Raw genomic sequence first — 25,743 nt, forward strand, 5'->3', positions numbered from 1 at the left:
TGCAAATGTGAATCATCTTAGGGAAATTGCTTTGCAAATGTGTGCATATGTGGCAAATTTGCATTGGAAAATGTGTATATTGGGAGAAATTTGCACTAAAATGCTGGTGAATTTTCATGAGGACTTTTTAAATTTTTTCATGCAAACTGATATGGAATGGTGGAGAACTAAACGTATTCTTAGAAGTGAGAAACTGAGAGAAATCAGAATTGACAGATATTTCAGTCCTTCTGCTGGCTCGCTAGGCATTCAGCTTTCTGTGCAGTGTTAAAGAACATGTACAAGAAGGAGGTGTGTTTCTTTGTGTGTGTCAATATTCTATACAAGAAATGCAGGCTGCCCAGGGACCTGAAGAAATCCAGACCAGGGAATCTTTCGAAATCTGAGGGCCACTTTCTCCAATAGAAACCTTCTGGTATCCTACCTGCCTGGCCCCTCAGGTCTAAACCACGCCTTCTCCCTAGGTCATGCCCTTCCCTGGACCTGCTGCACACCCAATGAAGCTCATAGAAACATAGAATTGTAGAGTTGGTCAGGCTCCAAAAGGTCATCTAGTCCAACACCCGCAAAACAGGAATCACAAGTAAATAATTTTATTTCATAACATTTATACACCATTTGGTTGTAAAAAAAGAGAAAAGAAAAGACCTTAAAGCAGTTTACAATAAGATAAAACTATAAAATCAAGACAGATTTACAGCAGTATTTTATTTTTTTAGGTCAAAATATACTTTTTATTTGACTAACTTTTGTTAACAAGTATGTAAGCTTTCCTGCTACGCAGAACTCTTCAGTAAGGAAGAGGGAAGGAGGCTTCACAGCCATGGAGAGAGAGCAAGGTAACTCATTAACATTAATTAAAATACATTATAATTTAGCCATTCCCATTCCAGTCCACTCTGTAATGGCCAGTGATTTTATAATTTAATATATCTATCAATCCCTTTTCAGCTAAATAATGTCTTACAATACAAAAACCTCACTCCCTTCCGGTGGGTCCTGGCCACTCAGGCTGCTGTTCTGCCCAATAGTTCTGTGTGCTCCTGAAGCTTACAACAGTATTTCAAAGCATATGTCCCCCAACAGATGGCCATCCGACTTCTGTTTAAAAACCTTCAATGAAAGAGAGTCATTCAGGCAAACAAGAGGCATTATTATTATTATTATTATTATTATTATTATTATTATTTCTTTATTTCTTTATTTCTTTATTAACAATTCAAGTATATATCCTGCAGATTCCTGCATTGCAGGGAGTTGGACTAGAACACCCAAATCCACTTTAATTGCATAAACCTAAAGTTCTGGGGTGCACCTGAATCTCTCTGGCAAAATACTGACAGCCTGTAGATGGCCACAAGTGTACTCAGAAGAAGTAAGTTCAGTGAGGCTTCCTCCTAGTTAAGCTGGTATAGAATTGCAGCCTTAAGTTACACAGAGGCTGCAATTTTCTGCTTTCATCAGGAGCAAGAATAGAGTCTTAAAATGTACTGCTCTCTGAAGAAAGCTTTCCGGCTTCTGACACATTTTGCTGCTCTTTCAGCTTTATATCATTATGTCCTGCCTAAAGAAGCAAAGGAGATTGCTTCATTAGGTGTTGAAAAGTGGAGATAATAAGGGAGCTGTCAGTGAAGCAATATGTAAATGTCAAATAAGGTGGATGGCTGATCTGACTGGAAAAAGCCAAGAGTGACTAAGGTAGGGAAAGCTGAATCTGTCAATTTCAGTTTCTATTAGTTTCACATTTTTCCACTTTTACAATTCACTTCTCCACGTTTCTACATAAGCTTGCACTGACAACAAAAAGTCCTCAGGAAAATTCTTCAGCATCTTATGGCAGTTCATTCCTAATATACACATTTTTCTATGCAGTTTTGACTAGGAACACTTATTTGGCAAAACAATCGCCCCCCCCCAATAAAAGAAAGTACTTTCCCCACAGAACACAGCTTTCATTTATGATATGCTGACTTAGACAGCTTCAAAACAGGAAACCAGACAAACTTCTGAAGAAGGCTGGGTCTCTCCATGGATGCTTTCCACAAGAGCCATATGCAACCACAGCGTTCAGAGGCTGTGTCATTCCCTCTATGTTTTCAGTGTTCGGAGCAGAGTGTCATGGCTTATGTAGCCAAAACAGTACCATCCATGCACAGGACATATCAGCAGCCGAAGGAAAACTCCAAGTTCTGCAGAAGTTCAGAGCCCAGTGCAGTCTCAGCTAATTAAGTGATTGTGGAATGTTGTCTGGCTGTTTGAGAGGATGACCCGACAGGAGAGAGGGAATGGAGTGTCTTAGAGGGGGGCATGGCTGGCTGAACCGAAACACTCCGTAGTGCGCTATTTTGTTTCAGGTGGAGCTTGAGTCTCTCAAAGCAGTTGCTGGGCAACCACAATGAGAAAGGACAACGGGTGTGCACGTCTTGCTTGTGGGCTTCACAGGTTGTCCCCTGTGGGAAATTGGATGCTGGCCCAATCCAATTGTTTTTCATTTTATATACCTCCCCTGCATGTGAGAATGTCAAGACAGTCGTGTAAATTGGCCAGAGCCAAGATTACTTAACATTGCTTTTCAGGGAGTCATGAATTTCTGAAATGTTTCTGTTTTGCTGTCTGGGCTTGATTATGCACTCTGCAGACCTCCCTTTCATCAGACTTTCTCAAAAGCACTTTAAAATCAGGCAAAGCATGTCATAACGCTGCAGTGGAAAAGGTACTCAGTATATTTACCTACAGAGGTGGGGAAATGGTTAAGTGGACTCCTCTGGGAACAGAACCCACGAACAGCAGGAACTGGGATAGAACATTAGCTAGACGATTTGCATTAGAGCAATCCATGCTATGGAGTGAGGTGGAAATAGCTGTTAATACCTCTCTCCCAATCTCATTCCCAACTATCTTAGGAGTTTGGAAACCAAGTCCCATAACAAATTATTTGAAAGAGCCAGCTCAGTGAAGCAAAGGTCAAGGGGAGGCATGAGTGGTCTTCGAATATCTGAAGGGCTGCCACACAGAAGCAAAACACAGACCAACAGATGAAATTGCAGGGAAGATCTTGGCTAAGTATTAGGAGAAGCATCCTAACGGGATCAACTGTTTTAACAGTAGAGCACTCTACCTTGGTGGGCTGGTCAGCTCTTCTTCTCTGGGAGAGAATTAAGCAGAAACTAGATGGGCACCTGTCAGGGCTGCCAGTGTTGCATCCTGCACTGCAGATTGTGCAAGCGAGGCTGGACGAGATGACTGGTACAGTATAGCTGCCTGCTTGTTTCTCTGGGTATCATCTATCATCTATCTATCTATCTATCTATCTATCTATCATCTATCTATCATCTATCTATCTATCTATCTATCTATCTATCTATCTATCTATCTATCATCTATCTATCTATCTATCTATCTAATCTATCTATCTATCTATCTATCTATCTATCATCTATCTATCTATCTATCTATCTATCATCTATCTATCTATCTAATCTATCTATCTATCTATCTATCTATCTATCTATCTATCTATCTATCTATCTATCATCTATCTATCTATCTATCTATCTATCTATCTATCTATCTTATCTATCTATCTATCTATCTATCTATCTATCTATCTATCTATCTATCTATCTAATCTATCCTGGCTAATACCTTTTTGTGCAAGTAGAACAATCAAAGCCCATACCTTACAGGTTTTCCTAGTCTACTGGTTTTCTGATGCCTTACTCTGGCCCACTTTTGACCTACCAGACTGAAGGTTTTTTGTTTTTTCAGTAACATGATTCCCCTTAGTTGTTGGGGTGTGTTTTTTTAGAACTGTTTTTATCGGCTATAACTGCCTCTCATTTTATTGCATTTGTAAATGTTTTACGATCTATTCTGTTAATAGTTTTTAAATTGAAGCTTCCCAGAGTGCTGTGATTACAGCAGAATGACAGAGCATACATTTTACGAGTCAATAATGTTCTCTGGGAGAAAGTGAAGAGATGCACCCTTGGGGATTTGAGGCCAAGACTGGGGCGGGGGAGCTGCAGTGGGCTTCGTGCTTGCCACTTGTGGCAGGTTTGCCCCCCTCGCAACTGTGTCCTGGATTGCAACTCACATGCTTTGTCCCATAGGATGAATGAGGACCATTGAGAGCTAAGCCGGCCACTTTCCAAGTTACTCTTGTGACGGCACATTGTTGACAACAATAAATATAGTCACTGAGGCATGGAGGTGATCCAATGCAGAGAGGAAATTACATTTTTTAGCAACTGCAAAGCAGCCCTGGCAAGCTATAAAGGCAAATACTGAGAATTGTTTGGCCATGAATCGGTAATAACCCTTTTGGGAAGAGGAGACCAGGGGCTGGTAAGGAGGTCAGAGGCATCACCCTCCACAACTGCCCAGGCTTCTTCAGGAATGTTCTTATACTAAGTCATGCTACACAGCTTTCCTCAGACCTGGTGTTTGGGACTACAGTGTCCATCAGCTCCAATTCCCACAGCTGTATTATCTACTCCAGTGTAGCCACGCTGGGTAACATACTGCAGATACTGGAGGGTGAACACGAGACCTTCTGCAGGCAGAGTATATCAATGCCCTATAACTCAACACATGTTCTGGAACTTACACTGACTCAGATGAGGCCATTGGTCTTGTAGCTCACCTATATCAACTGGCAGCAGCTCTCCAGCCTTCAGACAGCAAGCATTCAGAACCTTACCTGGAAACGCCATAGACAGTTAACATGCAAAGCTATAGCCCTTCCCTAAGTAAGTGAAGCAATATTCATTTTTTTAAAAGAAATATTTATTAAAGTTTTACAAAAGCATGAATACAAAAATACATTAAAAAATAAATAAATAAAAAATAGAACATACAAAAGACGAAACAAAAAGTAAGAGAAAATTTAAAAACAAAACCGTTTTTCATAACTTTAAACTCCTTTGCTTGTTTCTTGGACCTCCTCACTTCTCCCCTTTTTGTATTCCCATTTACATAATCAAATCAGCAAATCCTTGCCCTCTTTCATTTATCTTAACTCTGTATCTTAACATTTTTTAACTCTATATTTTCATCCATTATCAATTCATTTTTGCATATTCTTATTAACTTTGTTGCTAATGCCACTTATTTTCAATCCAACATCATTTTAACATTCATTGATTTTACAATATTTCTGCAGATAGTCTTAAAATTTCTTCCAATCTTCTTCCACCAACTCTTCTCCCAGGTCTCGGATTCTGCCAGTCATTTCCGCCAATTCCATATAGTCCATTACCTTCATCTGCCACTCTTCCAGGGTGGGTAAATCTTGTGTCTTCCAATACTTTGCAATAAGTATTCTTGCTGCTGTTGTTGCATACATGAAGAAAGTTCTATCCTTCTTTGGCACCAATTGGCCAACTATGCCCAGGAGAAAGGCCTCTGGTTTCTTCAGGAAGGTATATTTAAATACCTTTTTCATTTCATTATAGATCATCTCCCAGAAAGCCTTAATCTTTGGGCACGTCCACCAAAGGTGAAAGAATGTACCTTCATTTTCTTTACATTTCCAACATTTATTATCGGGCAAATGATATATTTTTGCAAGCTTGACTGGTGTCATGTACCACCTGTATATCATTTTCATAATATTCTCTCTTAAGGCATTACATGCCGTAAATTTCATACCAGTGGTCCACAACTGTTCCCAGTCAGCAAACATAATGTTATGACCAATATCTTGTGCCCATTTAATCATAGCAGATTTAACCGTTTCATCCTGCGTATTCCATTTTAACAGCAAGCTATACATTCTTGAAAGTATCTTAGTTTTGGGATCTAACAATTCTGTTTCCAATTTTGATTTTTCCACCTGGAAGCCATTTTTTTTTGTCCAAATTATAGGCCTCTCTTATTTGATAATAATAAAACCAGTCTCGTACCTTAAGTGAAGCAATATTCAATGCCATTCACGAGCCCAATAAGTCCAGAATCTAAAATTATCTAATTGTGATGGTGCTCCATAATTTCAGGAACCTTTACTTTTAAAGCAGGGTGGTTGTGGGGATTCTTTGCTACTTCCCTACGGTTACAGTAGGCAACACCAAGAAAGTGCTGCCACCTAGCTCCAGCTTTTAAACATTGCAGGAAAAAATACAGCTACGCACACACACACACACACACACAAACAAACAAAACAAACACCCACACCCACACCCACACACACCACTGAATTGCATCAGGTTGCAATAGCTGTGCTTCTGGGAGTATTTGCGTCATGGATAAAGTGTGTTTGGTGCACAGTTAAGGTTTTTACACCAATCACCTTAGAAAGTGAAAATTTGCTCCAGCAGAAGTAAAATACTTTTCTTGAGTGTGTCTGTTGCTAAGTTGATCTCAAACAGCAGTAATAAACTTTACATAATCGGATTGCCCAAAATAAATTGCTTGACTGCTGGTGCAAAATCCTCCAGCGAGTTTCCCTCAGGAAAGTAACTATTAGAGCAGGCATAGGCAAACTCGGCCCTCCAGCTGTTTTGGGAGTACAACGCCCATCATCCCTAGCCACTGGTCCTGTTAGCTAGGGATGATGGGAGTTGTAGTCCCAAAACAGCTGGAGGGCCGAGTTTGCCTATGCCTGTGGTAGAGACTGCTGAAAACGTTTTCCTAGATAGCCCTTGTAGCCTGTTCCAGCAGGGGTCACTGTAAGAGGCTGGAGCAATAGAATGGTGACTGTGACAGAATAACCCAAGCAGCATCAAGTCTTGTGGGCGAGGCAGTGGCAGACTGCAAACAGAGGGAACTGATGGCCTGGTCCCTGCCACACTGCAGTGCCATCGCTCTAGATTGCCAAAGTATGTACTGCAGTGGGATCAGGTGACCAGAGGAGCCAGCTGGGGCTCGTCTGGGCTTTTATGGCTGCTAATTCTGGCCTGCTTCCTTAGACTGAGTTAGCTGGAACTCAATGCAGAATGAGCCACCTTGCCGGGCACTCTCCTGGTGTTCTTAGAAGTGTGTGCAAAGCTACCCTGCCAGCTTTGCTCCAACTCAGGAAAGGAGAGCAAGAACTTTGTTCCCTTCCACTTGGCTTAACGCAAGCAGCCTAATGGCCCATACAGGGCTGACCATGAGGCAAAGGGTAAGATGGTGCCAGCCTCATTCCATGTACTGGGCTGGTAGCTGAATTTTGGTTCAATGACAGGGCAGCCTCCACCACAGAGCTTCTTTGTTAGTTGCCACCTCCCTTGGATGGAGGTTTTCTCTAGACAGGAGGGAAGCATCAAATTATTTTTATCGGAGAAGCTGAAGAAGGTGGAAGCTGAAACACTTTGCAGCATAAATAAAGTGTGTGTGTGTGTGGTGAAAATTACTTACCTGTCATTGCTATCACTGCGGTTTTCGTGAAAACAGCTCCAGGCTGATAGGTGATGCCATTATCATCACCTTCAAATTGTTGATCCCCAGTCCTGCGTATGTGAAACAACTTGCCACGACACCATTCCCAAGCCACCCTTTGCAATGGAACCTGCAAATCAAGCAGCTTTTGGGGTGAATTCTGTTTTTCAGGGTAAGTAATGATATGGTGCGAGGGGTAGAGAAATCATCCAAGAGACCTGGGAAGAAGGCTGGGCAATGGGAGTGTTAAGCTCTCACGGGCAAGACGCCTGGTGCTACACTGCAAGCCAATGTCCCTCAAGAAAAGCATGTCCCTGTCCTGGCTCCCACTCGTGGATGCAGTACATGGACTCTTGGCACCATTCTTGCCAAAGGTTTCATTCCCCAAATCACTACAATGTCCAAACACAGATCAGGTTACACAGCTCAGGAATTCAAAGCAGAGCTCTATGGCACATGACAGGGCAATAGCTAGTCACTGACTCAACACCTGATACAGCCCTTTTTTGAAGAGTGGGGCAGGCACAGTGAATCACATGGGTCCCATCCCGAATGACAGGGCTGGGCAAGCAAACAAGCATTCATGAGGGCAGGCTGGGCCTGCACATGCTCTTTGGTGCAGCCCTGGAAACCATGTCTGAGCCAGGCTCGTGAGCCTCCCTGTTGGCAGTCAGAGACAGGGCAGTGGCTGTAATGGAAGCTTGTGAGGTGGGAGCAACGCCAGATAAGTGAACCTGGGATTGAACTCAGATTACTTAGCCCCTCCCCAGAATCAAGATGGACATTCTGACTCCATGCAGAAGGTAGATTGGGGTTGTCTAGTAGGTGTCTGGCTGATTTCTCAGTATATCAGAAAGGATTCTAGTTTCCAATTGTTTAACACAATGGCAAATGAAGCTGCTGATATGAATAAGGTTTGCAGGGGTGCAGTGGAGACTGGAAGTAGAATTATTGTGTGGCCAGTCCATGTACCAAAAACAAATTCCAGGGCTGAACATGTGCCAAGAGGCACCACATTTCCTTTTGGTGGCTCTCGGGTCCTGGAAGCCCGAAGTCTTCCCACTCCTGATTTACTAGGTAAAAATGCAACAGGCACAAAATTGGATAGCATTACTCAGTGTTATGTGTAGCCATTCTGATTCCTTTCAGATGTTTTAGAATACAACTCCCACCAGCAAGCAGCCATTGTGGCCAATGACTAGGGATGATGGGAGTTGTAGTTTGTAACATGTGAAGGGCAGCATGTTGGCTACCCCATATTTTGTGGCTGGGAAGACTGTGCCCCTCAGAAAGTAATATCTTGGTAGAAAAATAATCTTCCTCCAATTTTTAGAATCCCGCTGATTCCCGTGACTCAATAATGGCGAGATGAGAAAAGTGCTACAGCCCACTCAGTGACTTTCATCTTGTTTGTCTTGAGAATAAAACAGATGCCATCCAACACATACAAAATAGTCATTCACTATTGTGAAAGCTTAGCTCTGCCTGTAGGGAATGGAAAGGATAGTGATGTTACAGGGTGCTCTATATGTCCAGGCTAGCCGGGAGGATTTCTGAAAGCAAAAGAAACATAGCCTTTTTATAAATATAAAATACTATTATTAATTTTTATTTTTTTGCACAATAGGGTGCATACTTTAAAGCTCTCAATTGTGCATTGGCAGCTCCACCTACCCCACACCTGAAAATACAGATGTAGGGCAGGAGTGGGTAGGTTGGGGGGAATAGCCTCATGGGCCAAATTGATGTCTCTGTCGGGCCTAATTCTGCCTGTAGGCTGTGGGATCCCTGCCCCTGATCTTAAAAGATCACCAGATGCCACCAGTTTACATGTCCTAGGAGGCAAGTAGCTTTATTATTCTCTGTGAGCAACTTGAGTCCCACATGGACACAGCAATATTAAGGTGCTTGGTTGTCCCCAAGTAGAAGACGAAGAAGACATTAACCAGGAGGAGCCCTCAGGTCTAAACGGCAGTCGTGTTGTACGTCATCTGGGGAAATTTCCTCTTCTCCAGCTGTCATGGAAGCACTCTCATCACGCACCTAGAAAAATCCAAAATTCAGAGCTAACTAGAAGGCAAAACCCACTGGAACCTAGAGTTCGTCCTCTTTATCTATTTCAATAATTTGTATACCAATCTTTTCTAACTGGTGCATAGGAGTTTCAATACAATGAAACTAAAAAGGATGAAAGAATGAAGAATACAGAATATATTTATTTGCATTACTCCTCACTACAGTCACCACACCATCTTTCCATTTGCTCTTTTGTTTCCACCAGCTGTCTAAGTTTTAACTGTAACGTGCTTGCTGCAGGGGGCTTCACTTCAGGTATCTAAGCAGCTGGGAGATGTAGTCCAAAATACCTGAAAAGCCCCAGGCTGGGGAATGCTGCTTTATATACTGATGGTTCTGTCTGTCTATTTAAGAAAGCAGCAGCAGCAACAACAATAGCAACAACCAAAAGTCCAGATCAGACCAAAGGTCCATCTAGCCCAGCATCCTGTTCTGACAGAGGCCAATCAGATGCCTATGGGAAGCCTGTAATATCTCTCTGCAGTTGACAGCTACTGCTTGTCTTTCATTCAAGAGGCCAGAGAAATAGAAGGAAAATAAATTTAAAAATATCAAGTTGCCATAAGCACATTAAACCACTGGACCATTAGCATAACTAGAAGGCCTTCTCGGTAGTGGCACCCTCCCTGTGGGAAGCTCTCCCTTCAGATGTAAAGGAGATTAAGAACTACATAACTTTTAGAAGACATCTGAAAGTTATGCAGGCAGCCCTGTATGGGGAAGTTTTTAATGTTTGATGCTTTATTATGTTTTATATATTCTGTAAGCTGCCCAGAGTGGCTGGGGAAACCCAGCTAGATGGGCAGGGTATAAATAATAAAATTTTTATTAATAATAATAATTATATTTAATGGGCTGGATCCCAACTTAATTAATTGAACTCAGTTCCTATTGCAACCAGTAGGAGTTAATTTAAGACTCAACTAACTTGTCCCAATGATTTCAGTGTGACCTAAGCTCAACTAACTTTGATAGGATCTAAGTCAATGTCTCTCATTCTTCTGTTCCAGTAGACAATATCAGGCATTTAAAAATTGTAATTCAATTTGTAGAATTTTGCTTTGCTATAAATGTTTACAATAAGGTGAATCAATTTATTATAACTATCATCTAAACTTTCCTTAACCATTCAAACAAATTTCGAAGTTATCTATTTCCACCATCACCCCAGAATTTTGCTAAGCAAAATTAATCACACAATGTTTTAAGTATCCCGTCAACATTCCCAAGTGGCATGTTGTGTGAATATGGAGATTACATGTGTTTTCCATAAGAGTCCCAAAGTTGCTACTGCTTGTTCAGGAGGCCTGGTGCATTACTTATGCTTGTAAACCAAAAATAGGGAACGCAGGGGCCGAATGTGGCCCTTCAGGCATCTATACCAGACCCTTAGGTTTGTTTCAGGAAGTGCAAATGAGTGCAGTTTTGCATTAAACTGAATTTCTTCCCTATCCCTAGCATGAGTTCAGCTGAACATCCAAATGCCCAAGGTGATCTGCTAGATAAACAGATAGAATTATTTCACTCTTACTTTTTCCACCTCCTGGAAAACACGAAGGAAGTTCTGTCTCAAAACGCCTTCCAGTTCCTCCTCACTCCAACCTCTCCTTAACAGCTCCTCGATCAAGGCTGGGTATTTGGAAACATCTTCCAGCCCTTCTGGGTACCTGCAAAGAAATTACAATTCACCATATAAGCCACGGTTCCCTTTGGCCAGTAATTGCAGAGAAGGGGGCTGATGTCCTTCTCAGAACAAAGCAAGGGGCAAGCTGCTTTCAACCAACCCTTGGATGTTTACAGTGGACTTCAAAAGCCCAGCTAGCAAGGCCACACTGAACTCTCATAGCTTCCTACACTCTGGTTTTTAGCAGCGTTCATCAAGCTGGTGCCCTCTCAAGGTTTTGGACTGCACCTCTCAGCATCCTCAGCGAGCACACCTGGTGCTGATGGGAGTCGTAGTCCAAAGTATCTGGGGAGAGCCACCAGGTTGGCAAAGGCTACTGCATGGTATATTCTTTTCCCCTCAGAGGAAAGTCAGTTGAGGGAGGTGGGTAGCAAATGTACTTGAGCTTCTCAATATCTCCTGTATACCTGAAGGAGCGTCTCCATGCCCATCATCCAGCCCGAACACTGCGGTCCAGTGCTGAGGGCCTTCTGGCGGTTCTCTCGCTGTGAGAAGTGAGGCTACAGGGAACCAGGCAGAGGGCCTTCTCAGTAGTGGCACCCGCCTTGTGGAATGCCCTCCCAGCAGATGTCAAGGCAATAAAGAACTATTTTACTTTTAAAAGACAAAAACTTCCCTGTTTAGGGAAGTTTTTAATGTCTGACGCTGTATTGTTTTTAATATTTGGTTGGAAGCTGCCCAGATTGGCTGGGGAAACCCAGCCAGATGGTGGGACATAAATAATTATTATTATTATTATTATTATTATTATTATTATTATTATTATTATCTCCAAACAATTCAGGCCTGGTAAAATTCCAGGTGAAATGGAAACAACTGCTTCACATCTTGCAGATTAATCCTAAGTGTAAAACAAAAGTGTTGTTTCTCCTGCTGCTGTTATTTCCACATTTCTTTTCAAACAAAGCCAAAGGAGTAGACAAAAAGCAAATCACAATGCCAGAAACATTAATACAGTACCAATTAGATCCTAGCAGAGTGCAGCAAACCAAACAGCCAAGCAATCAGGATGGGGGAAATCCATGAGCCACAAGTGCGTCTTGTTCTCACAGTGGCTTATGGGATGCCCACAGTTTAACGAACTCATTAAGTTGTTAACAACATATTGATTTACTAGCTTAGTCCCTCAGTCTTGCCTATCCCTAATAATGTTTACTAACTTGTTCACTCCATCGTAGTCACCACCAATTCCGATATATTCTGAGCCTATCGTTGTCCTGATGTGGTCAAAATGATCTAAGGGGAGGATGGAAAGCATGAGTTACATGATTCAGAAAGACCGGCAAACGTGACTAGTGTGGTTTGGGGTTGGTAAATAATTGGACTGGGAGAAGAGAGTTGAAATCAGAATTCAGCAATGGAGTTCACTGGGCAACATTGGGGTCAGTACTGGGTGTGGGGATTTTGTTTTTGTTTTCAATTGCTAACAAGTACATGGCAGGGCTGTCCATTTTCAATCAAGACCGCAGCATGTGGGGAATGGAGGTGTAACCCCTCCCTCCCACTCTGATCCTGTCTAAGTTGACACATGCACTGCAATCAGCAGCAGAAATTAATCTCTCTTTGGAATCCACAGAAGGGTTTTTTGTGCTGCTAATTGCAGCAGTGGCAATTTTCATTTATTTATAAAAGTGTTTGTGCATTGCCCACTCATAAAATATCAAGGTGGTGTACAGCAATAAGGTAAGGAGACACAAGCTTGTATTCCAAATCCCTGCTGGTAGGTAAAAAAGGTAAAGGACCCATGGCAGTTAAGTCCAGTCGCAAATGACTCTGGGGTTGTGGCGCTCACCTCGCTTTACTGGCTGAGGGAGCCGGCGTTTGTCCGCAGACAGTTTTTCTGGGTCGTGTGGCCAGCATGACTAAACCGCTTCTGGCAAACCAGAGCAGCACACAGAAACGCCGTTTACCTTCCTGCCGGAGCAATACCTATTAATCTACTTGCACTTTGATGTGCTATCGAACTGCTAGGTTGGCAGGAGCTGAGACCAAGCAACGGGAGCTCACCCCGTAGTGGGGATTCAAACCTCCAACCTTCCGATCGGCAAGCCCTAGGCTCAGTGGTTTAGACCACAGCGCCACCCGCGTCCCCTGTTGGTAGAGTGTTGTGAAAATGTGAAGAACTGAATTTAAGACTGGGAAAATGAGAACTGAAAGTGGCAGATTTGTCCCCCCACTGTGCTTGACTTCTGCCCTGGGAGGTACACACTTGCTACGGTCGAAATGTCAACTGCATTGTTGTCACAGCCCAGTATCTTGGCAAAGAAGGTCACCATCACAATTCCGTTGTTTGCTTTCTGCAAGGAGGAAGGCAAAATGAATGGCCAGCTCATTCACCACAATCCAAAGTAACACTTGCAGCCTGATTGCGTTTTCCTAGTGTTCACAATTGGATTACTGCAATGCACTCTGTGTGGGGCTACCCTTTGGGTTATTGTTCTCAAAGCAACTTACAATATATAAGCAAACAAACACATACATTGAAAGTGGCATGAAAGGAAAAACAAAGAAAAATCTAAAAGACAATCCTATTTTTTTAAAAGGCAGGATTAAAACATTCCATCCACCCAAGGCCACCGATAATTAAGAGCCTAGTAAAAAGGTCTGGCAAAAAAAGAAATGTATTTGTCTTGCACCAGGTGAATCTTGTCCTCTGGTCAGTTCAGAGGCTGCAGCTGGTGCAGAACACAGTAGCTTGGTTGCTTGCAGGGGCAAACTACTGCCAGCGTGTAATATCTTGCAGGCTTTGCACTGGCTTCTAATCTGCTACCAGGTCAAGTTGAAGGTGTTGGTACTAACATATAAGGCCCTATTCAGCTTGGGACCAGGTTATCCGAGGGACCACCTTATCCTTTAAATACCCAGGAGATCACTGAGTTTCTCCCAGAAGTTGCAAAGATCTCAGAAGTTGCAAAGATCTCAGAAGCCTCCTCTGCAGTAACTCAGAGCAGGGCTTTCAATGTGGCTGTTGTTTCAAACAACATTCCTGTAAAACTGTGACAGGCTCCCACTACCAGCACTTTCTGGAAACAACTGAAGACATTCTTGTTCTGTTGTTTGCTGTTTCTATTGTACATTGCCTTGAGATGATTGTGTACAAGGTGATCAATAAATTGATGGAGATGATTCAATGCCTCTTGGTGGTGTGGCGCAGAAGTACGCACAATTTGTGCAGAGATTACTCTTTTGTTGCTTTTCTACAACACAGCTACCCCTCTGGAAATGATCACATGCAAAACACAAAATGCCATGATGTGCACGTATCAAATAGTACAATATTTTCAGTTGCAAATATGATATTCCACAAATATTTGAATATCCCAAGTATATCAATCACCAAACAGTCACAGAGGAGAATATTTGGGATCAGTTTGGTTTCCCCTCCCTTCTTAAGCAATAGTGACCCAGGCTTTAAGACATTGACCAGGAAAGGGCTGTGGCTCAGCAAGAGAGCATCTTCTTTGCATTCAGAAGGTCCCAAGCATTTCCAGGCAGGACTGGAAGAGACTTCCTGTCTGAAGAGCTCCTGCCAGTCAGTGTTGGCAGTACTAAACTAGATGGACCATTATAATACAGCTTTATAAGTAGCTCTCCATCTTGCTTTTACCTGGACATCTTTGAATTGGTTCTCTGAGGAAGAATTCTTTTTACTGACTTTGCACCTGGGAGGAAAAAATGTGCCTCTGAGCTCCCTATTATGTCCTCCCTTTGCATGGGTTTGGACAAGCATTAAGCTTTAGCTACACCTACCAGGAGGTGCAAAATATGGTCAGGGACGTTCCTTGGGTTGTTGCAAATGGAGAAGGCTGAAGAATGGCTGAAAATGACTGGTGCACGAGAGACGCTGAGGGCAGCTGCCGCCGTTGTGTCAGATGTGTGAGATAAGTCTATTAGCATCCCAAGACGATTCATCTCCTTCACCACTTCCTAGCACAAAAATAAACAAGACGGTTTCATCGGTTTTGCTACTGTGGCCAAAAATAGAGCACAGCTCACATTTCACTTTGGCAATGGAAATATATGCATTCTATTTTTCTTGAGCTTTGAAAATGACTGTGGGGAAGGGAGAGCCAGAAACTGGACATGCATCCTGGAGTCAACAATGTGACAGCAGCAAAAGGAGCTAATGCTATTCTAGACGGCATCAACAGAATTATGGCGTCTGGATTTAAAGAAGTAATACAGCCACTCTATTCTGCTTTGGTCAGACCCCAGCTAGAGTACTGTGTCCAGTTCTGGGCACCACAGTTTAAGAAGGATATTGTCTGGCAAAGTGAAGTGCCTCTGCTGACAATGTTGAATTCTTCCCTACGAGTCTGGGAGTGGGGTGGAGATGGAGAACTCCAGAAAATAATTCTCAGCCCCCTCTGCAAACTATAAACCCCCAGGATTCTTTGGGGAAAGACTATTAAACTGGCCTAAAACCCAGACAGGTGATAATAAGCTTTTGTTGCTTTAGGATGCTAGGATGCTTCTTCGGAAGAGAATCAGTAGTGGGCATTGCAAAGGACTTCATCAGTTTACGTACTTTGCCAAAATCAGTCAAGCCACCAGTGTTAGGATAGTCTTGTGATTGCTTTGATGATGTCTCAGCCCTAAAAATGCAGGGAAGGAAAATGATTATTCAAATGGAAAAGAAGTACAGGAATCATCCAGCCCAGTACTGTTTACACCTGTGTATTTTGGATATCCCCTTCATGGATCACTGCCTTGCCGTGGCGAAGGGGCTTGAAGAACTCAGAGAAGCTATGAACTACGCCGAGCAGGGCACACAAGATGAACAGGTCATAGTGGAGAGTTTTGACCAAACGTGATCCACCTGGAGGAGGAACCGGCAAGCCACTCCAGTATCCTTGCCAAGAAAACTCCATGGACAAAGACTACAGGCATATAAAAGTTATGACGCTGGAAGATGAGCCCCTCAGGTCGGAAGGCGTCCAACATGCTACTGGGGAAGAGCGGAGGGCAAGTACAAGTAGATCCAGAGCTGATGAAGCGGCTGGGCCAAAGCCGAAAGGACGCTCAGTTGCGGATATGCCTGGAAGCGAAAGGAAAGTCCAATGCTGTAAAGAAAAATATTGCATAGGAACCTGGAATGTAAGAACCATGAACCTAGGTAAGTTGGAGGTGGTCAAAAATGAGATGGCAAGAATAAATATTGACATCCTGGGCATCAGTGAACTAAAATGGACGGGAATGGGCGAATTCAGTTCGGATGACCATCACATCTACTACTGTGGGCAAGAAACCCGTAAAAGAAATGGAGTGGCCCTCATAGTCAACAAAAGAGTGGCGAAAGCTGTACTGGGATGCAATCTCAAAAATGATAGAATGATCTCGATACGAATCCAAGGCAGACCTTTTAACATCACAGTAATCCAAGTTTATGCACCAACTACTGATGCTGAAGAAACTGAAATTGACCAATTCTATGAAGACTTACAAGACCTTATAGAAGTGACACCAAAGAAGGATGTTCTTCTCATTATAGGGGATTGGAATGCTAAAGTAGGGAATAAAGAGATAAAAGGAACAACTGGCAAGTTTGGCCTTGGAGATCAAAACGAAGCAGGGCAAAGGCTAATAGAGTTCTGTCAAGAGAACAAGCTGGTCGTCACAAACACGCTTTTCCAACAACACAAGAGACGACTCTACACATGGACATCACCAAATGGGCAGTATCGTAATCAGATTGATTATATTCTCTGCAGCCAAAGATGGAGAAGCTCTATACAGTCAGCAAAAACAAGACCTGGAGCTGACTGTGGCTCAGATCATCAGCTTCTTATAGCAAAATTCAAGCTTAAACTGAAGAAAGTAGGAAAAACCACTGGGCCGGTAAGATACAATCTAAGTCAAATCCCTTATGAATACACAGTGGAAGTGACGAACAGGTTTAAGGATTTAGATTTGGTGGACAGAGTGCCTGAAGAACTATGGATGGAGGCTCGTAACATCGTACAGGAGGCAGCAACGAAAACCATCCCAATGAAAAGGAAATGCAAGAAAGCAAAGTGGCTGTCCAACGAGGCCTTACAAATAGCGGAGGAGAGAAGGCAAGCAAAATGTGAGGGAGATAGTGAAAGATACAGGAAATTGAATGCAGAATTCCAAAGAATAGCAAGGAGAGACAAGAAGGCCTTCTTAAACGAGCAATGCAAACAAATAGAGGAAAACAACAGAATGGGAAGAACTAGAGATCTGTTCAAGAAAATTGGAGATATGAAAGGAACATTTCGTACAAAGATTACCATAATAAAGGACAAAAGTGGTAATGACCTAACAGAAGCAGAAGACATCAAGAAGAGGTGGCAAGAATACACAGAGGAATTATACCAGAAAGATATGGATGTCTCGTACACCCCAGGTAGTGTGGTTGCTGACCTTGAGCCAGACATCCTGGAAAGTGAAGTCAAATGGGCCTTAGAAAGCATTGCAAATAACAAGGCCAGTGGAAGTGACGGTATTCCAGCTGAACTATTTAAAATTTTAAAAGATGATGCTGTTAAGGTGCTACACTCAATATGCCAGCAAATTTGGAAAACTCAGCAGTGGCCAGAAGATTGGAGAAGATCAGTCTACATCCCAATCCCAAAGAAGGGCAGTGCCAAAGAATGCTCCAACTACCGCACAATTGCACTCATTTCACACGCTAGCAAGGTTATGCTTAAAATTCTACAAGGAAGGCTCAAACAGTATGTGGATCGAGAACTCCCAGAAGTGCAAGCTGGATTTAGAAGAGGCAGAGGAACCAGAGACCAAATTGCAAACATGCGCTGGATTATGGAGAAAGCTAGAGAGTTCCAGAAAGACATCTACTTCTGCTTCATTGACTATGCAAAAGCCTTTGACTGTGTCGACCACAGCAAACTATGGCAAGTTCTTAAAGAAATGGGAGTGCCTGATCACCTCATCTGTCTCCTGAGAAATCTCTATGTGGGACAAGAAGCTACAGTTAGAACTGGATATGGAACAACTGATTGGTTCAAAATTGGGAAAGGAGTACGACAAGGCTGTATTTTATCTCCCTGCTTATTTAATTTATATGCAGAATACATCATGCGAAAGGCTGGGCTGGATGAATCCCAAGCTGGAATTAAGATTGCCGGAAGAAATATCAACAACCTCAGATATGCAGATGACACAACCTTGATGGCAGAAAGTGAGGAGGAATTAAAGAACCTTTTAATGAGGGTGAAAGAGGAGAGCGCAAAATATGGTCTGAGGCTCAACATCAAAAAAACGAAGATCATGGCCACTGGTCCCATCACCTCCTGGCAAATAGAAGGTGAAGAAATGGAGGCAGTGAGAGATTTTACTTTCTTGGGCTCCATGATCACTGCAGATGGTGACAGCAGCCACGAAATTAAAAGACGCCTGCTTCTTGGGAGAAGGGCAATGACAGGCCTAGACAGCATCTTGAGAAGTAGAGACGTCACCTTGCCAACAAAGGTCCGTATAGTTAAAGCCATGGTTTTCCCAGTAGTGATGTATGGAAGTGAGAGCTGGACCATAAAGAAGGCTGATCGCCGAAGAATTGATGCTTTTGAATTATGGTGCTGGAGAAGACTCTTGAGAGTCCCATGGACTGCAAGAAGATCAAACGCTTCCATTCTTAAGGAAATCAGCCCTGAGTGCTCACTGGAAGGACAGATCGTGAAGCTGAGGCTCCAGTACTTTGGCCACCTCATGAGAAGAGAAGACTCCCTGGAGAAGACACTGATGCTGGGAAAGATGGAGGGCACAAGGAGAAGGGGGCGACAGAGGACGAGATGGTTGGACAGTGTTCTCGAAGCTACAAACATGAGTCTGTCCAAACTGCGGGAGGCAGTGAAAGACAGAGGTGCCTGGCGTGCTCTGGTCCATGGGGTCACGAAGAGTCGGACACGACTAAACGACTAAACAACAACATTTTGGATATGAGTCTGTCCAAACTGCGGGAGGCAGTGGAAGAGTGCCTGGCATGCTCTGGTCCATGAAGTCCACGACTAAACGACTAAACAAATTTTGGATATTTCTTTATAGTGACCTGTATTAAACTCCTTTCTGAATCAGCGCAGGTAATCGCGGGCTGGATCTAGACACATTAAAAAAAGTGTTTCAGGAAAACACGTATACTTCCACATGGGAAATCACATTGGTGAAAGACGGTACTCCACAGCGCCATCTGTTTTCACAGTGTTAGAACACATACAAAATGCTTTTTCCTTACTAATGTAGCTGAGTCCCCAATCTCTTTCTGTTCTGCTTGTGGCTCACTGGTCAACCATCAACCTGTGCAATTTGAACATTCGACATCTTCTACCCATGGGCCCTGTACACACTTGCTGCGTGTAACCTCACAAGTTCCTTTCAGTTGTAGGGTGTGTTTTTTTAAAATTACTACTGTATTGGCTATTCCTAGAACCCCACCTCCTTGAAGGGGAAAATACATTTATTTTCTCACTGCAGGAATACATTGCAGTATTTTAAGCAACGTTGGCAAATCCCAGAGAAACAGCCCCTCTCTGAAGGAACACTTGTTTGTAGTTTACCAGGGAGTGTTGCAGTTATGGGTCAGCGTCATGTACCGAACGCCCAGCTCGTAGAACATCCTCAGGGTCGCGAGGCTGCTGTCGATGGAGTGTCCCCCTTCGATGCCAATCAAGCATGCTATCTTTTTGCTGTCAGTGCTGGCAATGCCTGGATTTTGATCAGAAAGACAGATCTGAATTTAACCAGACACATTAACACAGAATGATCAAAAGAGAGCAATGCAGAGAGCTTGCACTGGGCACACTTACCATGTAGTCATAAACTACAGTAGCTTAACAGTAATTTCAGTTCCAGTGTGGGGCAGTAGTTAAGAGTGTTGGACTTGGAATGAGGAGACCTGGGTTCAAATCCTCTCTTAGCCACAAAGCTCACAGGGTGAGTGTTTGGAACAATTATGGGGGCAGAATTCTTATCTCCCACCTCTAATTTCCCAGAGCTCTGTTAGTGGACCAGATGGTTTCCTTTTATGTATAAATATGGAGTGTAACTCATGGAGGCCTGTGGCTAAAACCTTTTACAGTTAGAGACAGTGCAGTGTAGTGTAGTGGTTAGTGCTGGTTTAGGACAGATGGGGAACTTTCTTATGCCTGAGGGTCACATTGCCTTCTGGGCAGTCTTCCAGGGGCCATATGGACCAGAGCTCAAAGTTCGGAAAGCATCAGAATATAAAAATCAATATCAAGCATCACCTTCAGAAGATGTCACCAGTTCCAGTTCCTCATAGCTTTTACACATCCGTTTGACAACATCAATCTGCTCCAGAGTGAGGCGCACAACATCTTTCTTCTGAGCGCTACACAGAACATACACTGACCAAAACTGAAAGAAACATGAAAATAGAGTTTGTCAGCATGAGTGGGTGGATGGGTGGAAAGCTGGAGCATCTCTACAGTCCCTTCCAACTCTGTGATTCTGCAATTGTAAGACTGGCATCTGGCCAAGAGAGGGGAGGGCTGCTAAAATGGTCAGATTGATCAGATGGATTTAGCCAGGAGCGTTCTTTTGTTAGACAATTTCTGGCAATGTGTTTCTATGGGAACCGAGATGGTTCAAAAAGGCATAGATAGATGTTGACTTGTCATCTCACTCCCAGCCAGGTGTAGGAAGGCAGGCTAGGCCTGCAGTGTGAGGCAGGCAGGCAGGCAGGCAGGCAGGCAGGCAGAGAACTGAGTTTTGGGGCTCTGCAAAGCTAACAGCGTTTTGAGGGTGCTGGCTGCCTCTCCAAAGATCTAATGTGGGTTTGGGCTATTTGTTGGAGTATTTAAGCTGTGCATCCCCCACCTGTGCTTAACCTGCCCATTTGAAAACCAGTCAATTATCATGAAAATCCCAGTAAGCCTGCGCTTCCCAGTGGTGGCTGCTGCCCTTTGGGACTGGTAAGGTGGAAAGCAGGAAGGATGAAAGAGGGAGGCAGCCAGCGACAGGCAGAGCCAGCTAATGCTAGTTTTGTCCTCAACCTTCTGCCTGCAGGATCCTGCAATGGCAACTCTGGGATTAAGGAGGATGGAACTGACAGGCAGTGCTAACCCTACCCTAGATGGCCACCAGGTGGGGTTGGCTGAGGGCAGACAGAGTTTGATGGGGCAGTGCCCTGTTCTCTCTGATAGAGCTCCACTGCCACCACTGAATGAAACCAAACTGCTCACTGCTCAGAAAAGTGGTTCCTTTCCACAGGCTGCACTGCCCCTTAGCCAGGAGAATGTAAACTTCCTACAGTCAAGGACTTGTCTGCTAAGGGGACTTGCTACATCTCTCAGGAGGGTTGTGGGTCATGTTTTACTTGCCCTCTGTCAGGTCCACAGCACTGTTCTACTCGCCCTCTCCTTTGAAGAGCTGTCAGGGGACAGTGCTCCATTTGCGCAGCTCCAGTCCAACACCATTTTAAAGATAAAGAAGGAAGGGCAGGAGCATTGAAGAGCTTTTGCCCACAGAGGGGAGCTGAACTTGGCCCCCAATCAAAAGTGTTGCCATGGCCAACACTAAAACTCTACATACATTGTGCAGCCATGTTAGCGGAGGAGAGTGTGGGTGTTTGGGGGTGGGCATTGCTGCTGAGGGCCTCCTGACATATGGTGCTGGCCTGGCCGCTAACACAAAATCCACTAGAGGGGTTCAGGTTGGCCAACCAACCAAGAGCCAGTGTCCCATAATAGTCAGAGCACCAGACTAGGACTGAGGAGACACAGGTTGGGCACAAACTGATAACTTGCCCAAATCCTAGATGCAGCATTAATTGTGTACCCATACAGAAATGCAGATAAAGGGGAAATATGTTTCCATACACACCTTCCAGCATGGTCTACAATCTAGCCTTGATTTCCACCTCCGTCTTTTCCATTATGGCAACAGACATCCAGCCAAAGCTAGAAGTATACGCATCCCTCCCCCATGCTTGGTCTCTTGCTCACTCTAGCAAGGAACTCAGTCCAAGAGTACGGATATACTTCTACCCTGGAAGTACATCTACTTCCACCCTGGCCTACCTGGGCACCCACATGACCAGCCTGGAGCTTCTCAATATTTGTGGATGTGGTGCTGAGGGTCCTTAAATCAATTTTACTCAGCTGGTTTTTATAAAACCATCTCAACTTCAGTGGCAGATCATTGTGCCTGAAAGATAAAAATACATAGTGGAAGAGTTGAAGGATTTGGGGGAGGGTGTTTCATCCTTTCCATATTTTAAAAAATGTCATTCAGACAATGCTAGCAGCACACATAGATTGAAGCTATAAAGATATCCAATTAGAACAACTTCTTGGTATCTGTTGATAAAATATAACAGAAAACCTAGTCCATTATGTTTGCACTGTTCGTTATAGAAAGTTCCAAAACACCTGAGCTCATGGGCAGGACCACCACATGTACCAAGCATTGAACAACCTCCCCAGCACTGAGGGGACCCATCAAGATTCATTCTAGACATAGATATCTTGAATGGCTTCTTAATTTAAACAGTTAGTCTAAGTTCTGCACAATTCTGTTTTTCCCCTGCCAATTTGGCAGGATCCCATTTGGCACTGGTGATATTTCAAGGGCCACTTGGTCTGGAATTAGGATTAACTTCCCTTTAAAATGGTTCTGCCATAACTCATCTCCAGGCTGAGATCCAAAATCCTGCAGACTTCTCAGTCCTCGTTTCTTGGCTGTCCTTATTAACCTCTTTCCACCAAAGTAGTTGCCAGAATGAAGTGATGATTCGACGCAGAAAGAGAATACCCAGAGGGATCAGAGTTGCCAAAACTGCCAAGCATAAAACTGTCAATTTCAGATTGCTTGGAGTTTGGGAGGGTTGCAGACTCTGCATGTCCTCTATGACTCCTTGTTATTGCATATCCACGAGGTCATATCATATCAGTATAGTACAGTCTAATGCATGGGTAGGCAAACTAAGGCCCGGGGCCAGATCCAGCCCAATCGCCTTCTAAATCCGGCCTGCAGATGGTCTGGGAATCAGTGTGTTTTTACATGAGTAGAATGTGTCCTTTTATTTAAAATGCATCTCTGGGTTATTTGTGGGGCATAGGCATTTGTTCATTCCCCCCCAAAAAAAATATAGTCCGGCCCCCCACAAGGTCTGAGGGACAGTGGACCGGTCCCCTCCTGAAAAAGTTTGCTGACCTCTGGTCTAATGAGCAGTTGTAAAGTTTTCTAATCAGCATTACCTCCACCTTAGCTGTAAAGGCATTTTGGTTTAATTCTTTCTCTCATCCTGACACCTCATCCACACTCAGTGGTCTATCTTTCTTATTATGGCTTTTTACAGAGGGGCTTCTCCTTCTTCTTTCTCAGTGGGTAAATCTCCATTGGTAAATCTTGGTGGGGATCAACAAAATGCAGTAGGGAGCACAGTTCATAAAGGTAAACAACTTGTGTGTGAAGAGTTCCAGCAAAGCATTCACCCTGCATCCCAAACACCAAAAGCTCCAACTCTAGTTCCAAGCGCTAAGGTCTCCCACACAGCTGATAGCAATTTAAGTTAATGAACTTTGGAGCACTTTAAACCACAAAGGCAAGGCAGAAACCCAGCAGGCATAATTCTTTTGGTTTGAGGTCAGCAGAATAGAAGAAGAAGAGGAGGAGGAGGAGGAGGAGGAGTTTGGATTTGATATCCCGCTTTATCACTACCCGAAGGAGTCTCAAAGCGGTTCACAATCTCCTTTCCCTTCCTCCCCCGCAACAAACACTCTGTGAGGTGAGTGAGGCTGAGAGACTTCAGAGAAGTGTGACTAGCCCAAGGTCACCCAGCAGCTGCATGTGGAGGAGCGGAGACACGAACCTGGTTCGCCAGATTACAAGTCCACCGCTTTTAACCACTACACCACACTGGTGGAGTTAAAATAAACAAGAACAATTAAAAAGAATTAAATTTAGACTTAAACCACATAGTTACCACTCACATCTCCGTATTGGAAATAATTCACCAGCTATTTATTTCAAAGATTTATGTGGTACATCTCACATCAATTTCTGGTGTTGAACTCCTGTGTTTATAAGACCTGGTACTGGAGATTTTTTTTTTAAGAGAGCTAAAAATGCAGTTGCAGCACCAGCTTATCTAATGTGGAAAGTTAAAGCATACTATGAAGGCTTTTGGGTTCAATTTAACTATTTTGTTAAATTGAAAGCTTTTTGCTTGCAGATTCAGGCCATATTATTTCTTTCTTGCTCAGTGTGGCCTGAGGATTAGTAATTAATTCCCCTCATTCATGCCATTTTGTTCCCAAGTGGGGGGTGTTAAATAACTGATTCCTATTATTTTTTCCCTCTTCTCTTTCCATTATGATAAAAGAGGAAAAAAGGGGGAAGACTAGTAAGGAACTGGAATCTAAGTCCCCACTATGAGAAATTAAAGTTGATTAAATAAGGGGAAATTAAGGGGACACTTAATTCACTAATCTGACCCTCAGACACCGCAAGAAACAGTGTTTTAAGTACTGTGAATAACAATATTGAAATGTCAACATTGCGATAGTAAAGCTAAACAAGCGTTCTGTAAAATGAGCACCATCATCTAATGGCATAATCATTTTGGTGCAGAATTTGAAAGCTTTCTCTTTGATACAAAATGATGTCTTTTTTTTTTAGCACAGCATATGATACCTCAGGCTTCCCCATAATGCCAAAGAATAATAACACAACAAGGTGTCTTAATGTATTTTGGACAGGGAGACGAAGAAAGAAATTGGGCCTACCCATCAATTAAAGGGACTTTCACCATGAGGTTGAGAGCCCTCTCTCTTAACGATTCGTCAGCTCCAGCGTCCCAAATGCCAGGAAGCAGCAGCAACATCTCCAGCAGAAGCCATTTCAGCACAATCCTCTTCAGGTCCAAAAACATGTTTGCTGAGTGGCAGAAGCAGGGCAGTTTTAAACTCAACCGGTAGTTTTATCTTTTACTAGTTTAGCTCTGAAAGGAAGAGGGGAATACCCACCTGAAATAATCCATCAGTTTTGGCCTCTTCCCACACAGAAAGAAAACACACGGTGACCCTGTTCTGAATGAGCTCTGGAAATCCCTTCTTGAAAGGCTCTCCTCCACCCACACCATGGTCGTATACTGTACTTCTCATAATCTGTAGATATAAAAAGTTACACGGCCTAATAATGTAGGAGGGAAGACTCTGCATCATGTAGGGTACAGCACTGGGATTTTTTGCTGGGTGATTCAGGCTCTGTTTCCCACATAGCCTTGGGGCTTGATCACATTTAAGTATTATCTGGCTGTTAATCCACTTTTTCCACATGTGAGTTAGACTGAAGAAGTCTACACCTGCATGTATTCATCTTTACACTTGAGAAAGCTTTATTTTAGAATCACTGGATCCTGTAGATGAGGCCTTTTAATAAAATGGACTAGTTGAGAGCTATCCCCATGGAATTTAGCGGGGCTTAATTTTCAAGTCATATATGATTACTGTGATATTGTAGCACCCTGCTTGTGGTTAACGCTTAGCTGGAATGAAATATTCAACGCAGCAATAGAGAAATTAAAATAATAATTTATTTGTCGGACAAATAAATAAGAGGCACAGTGGTATATGGTTACCAAGCTCTGGCCTGGCCTCCTGCCATTATGGCCAGCACTTATA

General features: G+C 43.3%; 1 protein-coding gene across 1 annotated transcript; it reads right to left on the reverse strand.

Annotated features, from left to right (window-relative positions):
* Positions 1-9,184: 9,184 nt before the first annotated feature.
* Positions 9,185-25,023, reverse strand: LOC128419150 (dipeptidase 2-like). Its single transcript, XM_053399542.1, has 10 exons — positions 24,847-25,023; positions 22,138-22,264; positions 20,344-20,473; positions 19,654-19,801; positions 15,648-15,714; positions 14,870-15,046; positions 13,329-13,416; positions 12,280-12,355; positions 10,967-11,102; positions 9,185-9,402 (listed from the first exon to the last, which is right to left on the reverse strand). Exons 1-10 carry the CDS (start codon positions 24,990-24,992, stop codon positions 9,301-9,303), a joined length of 1,197 nt encoding a protein of 398 aa, XP_053255517.1. The 5' UTR covers positions 24,993-25,023; the 3' UTR covers positions 9,185-9,300.
* Positions 25,024-25,743: the final 720 nt, after the last annotated feature.

The sequence above is a fragment of the Podarcis raffonei genome, chromosome 8 (genome assembly GCF_027172205.1).
Source record: "Podarcis raffonei isolate rPodRaf1 chromosome 8, rPodRaf1.pri, whole genome shotgun sequence".
Taxonomy (NCBI): Eukaryota; Metazoa; Chordata; class Lepidosauria; order Squamata; family Lacertidae; genus Podarcis; species Podarcis raffonei.

Excerpts from the sequence above, each read along its gene's own strand:
- LOC128419150 (XM_053399542.1), bottom strand. The coding sequence starts at position 24,992 with ATGTTTTTGGACCTGAAGAGGATTGTGCTGAAATGGCTTCTGCTGGAG. Across the intron at positions 19,802-20,343 it reads ACTGGTGACATCTTCTGAAG|GCATTGCCAGCACTGACAGC; the intron begins GTGATGCTTGAT and ends ATCAAAATCCAG. Across the intron at positions 12,356-13,328 it reads TGACATTTCGACCGTAGCAA|ATCATTTTGACCACATCAGG; the intron begins GTGTGTACCTCC and ends TCCTCCCCTTAG.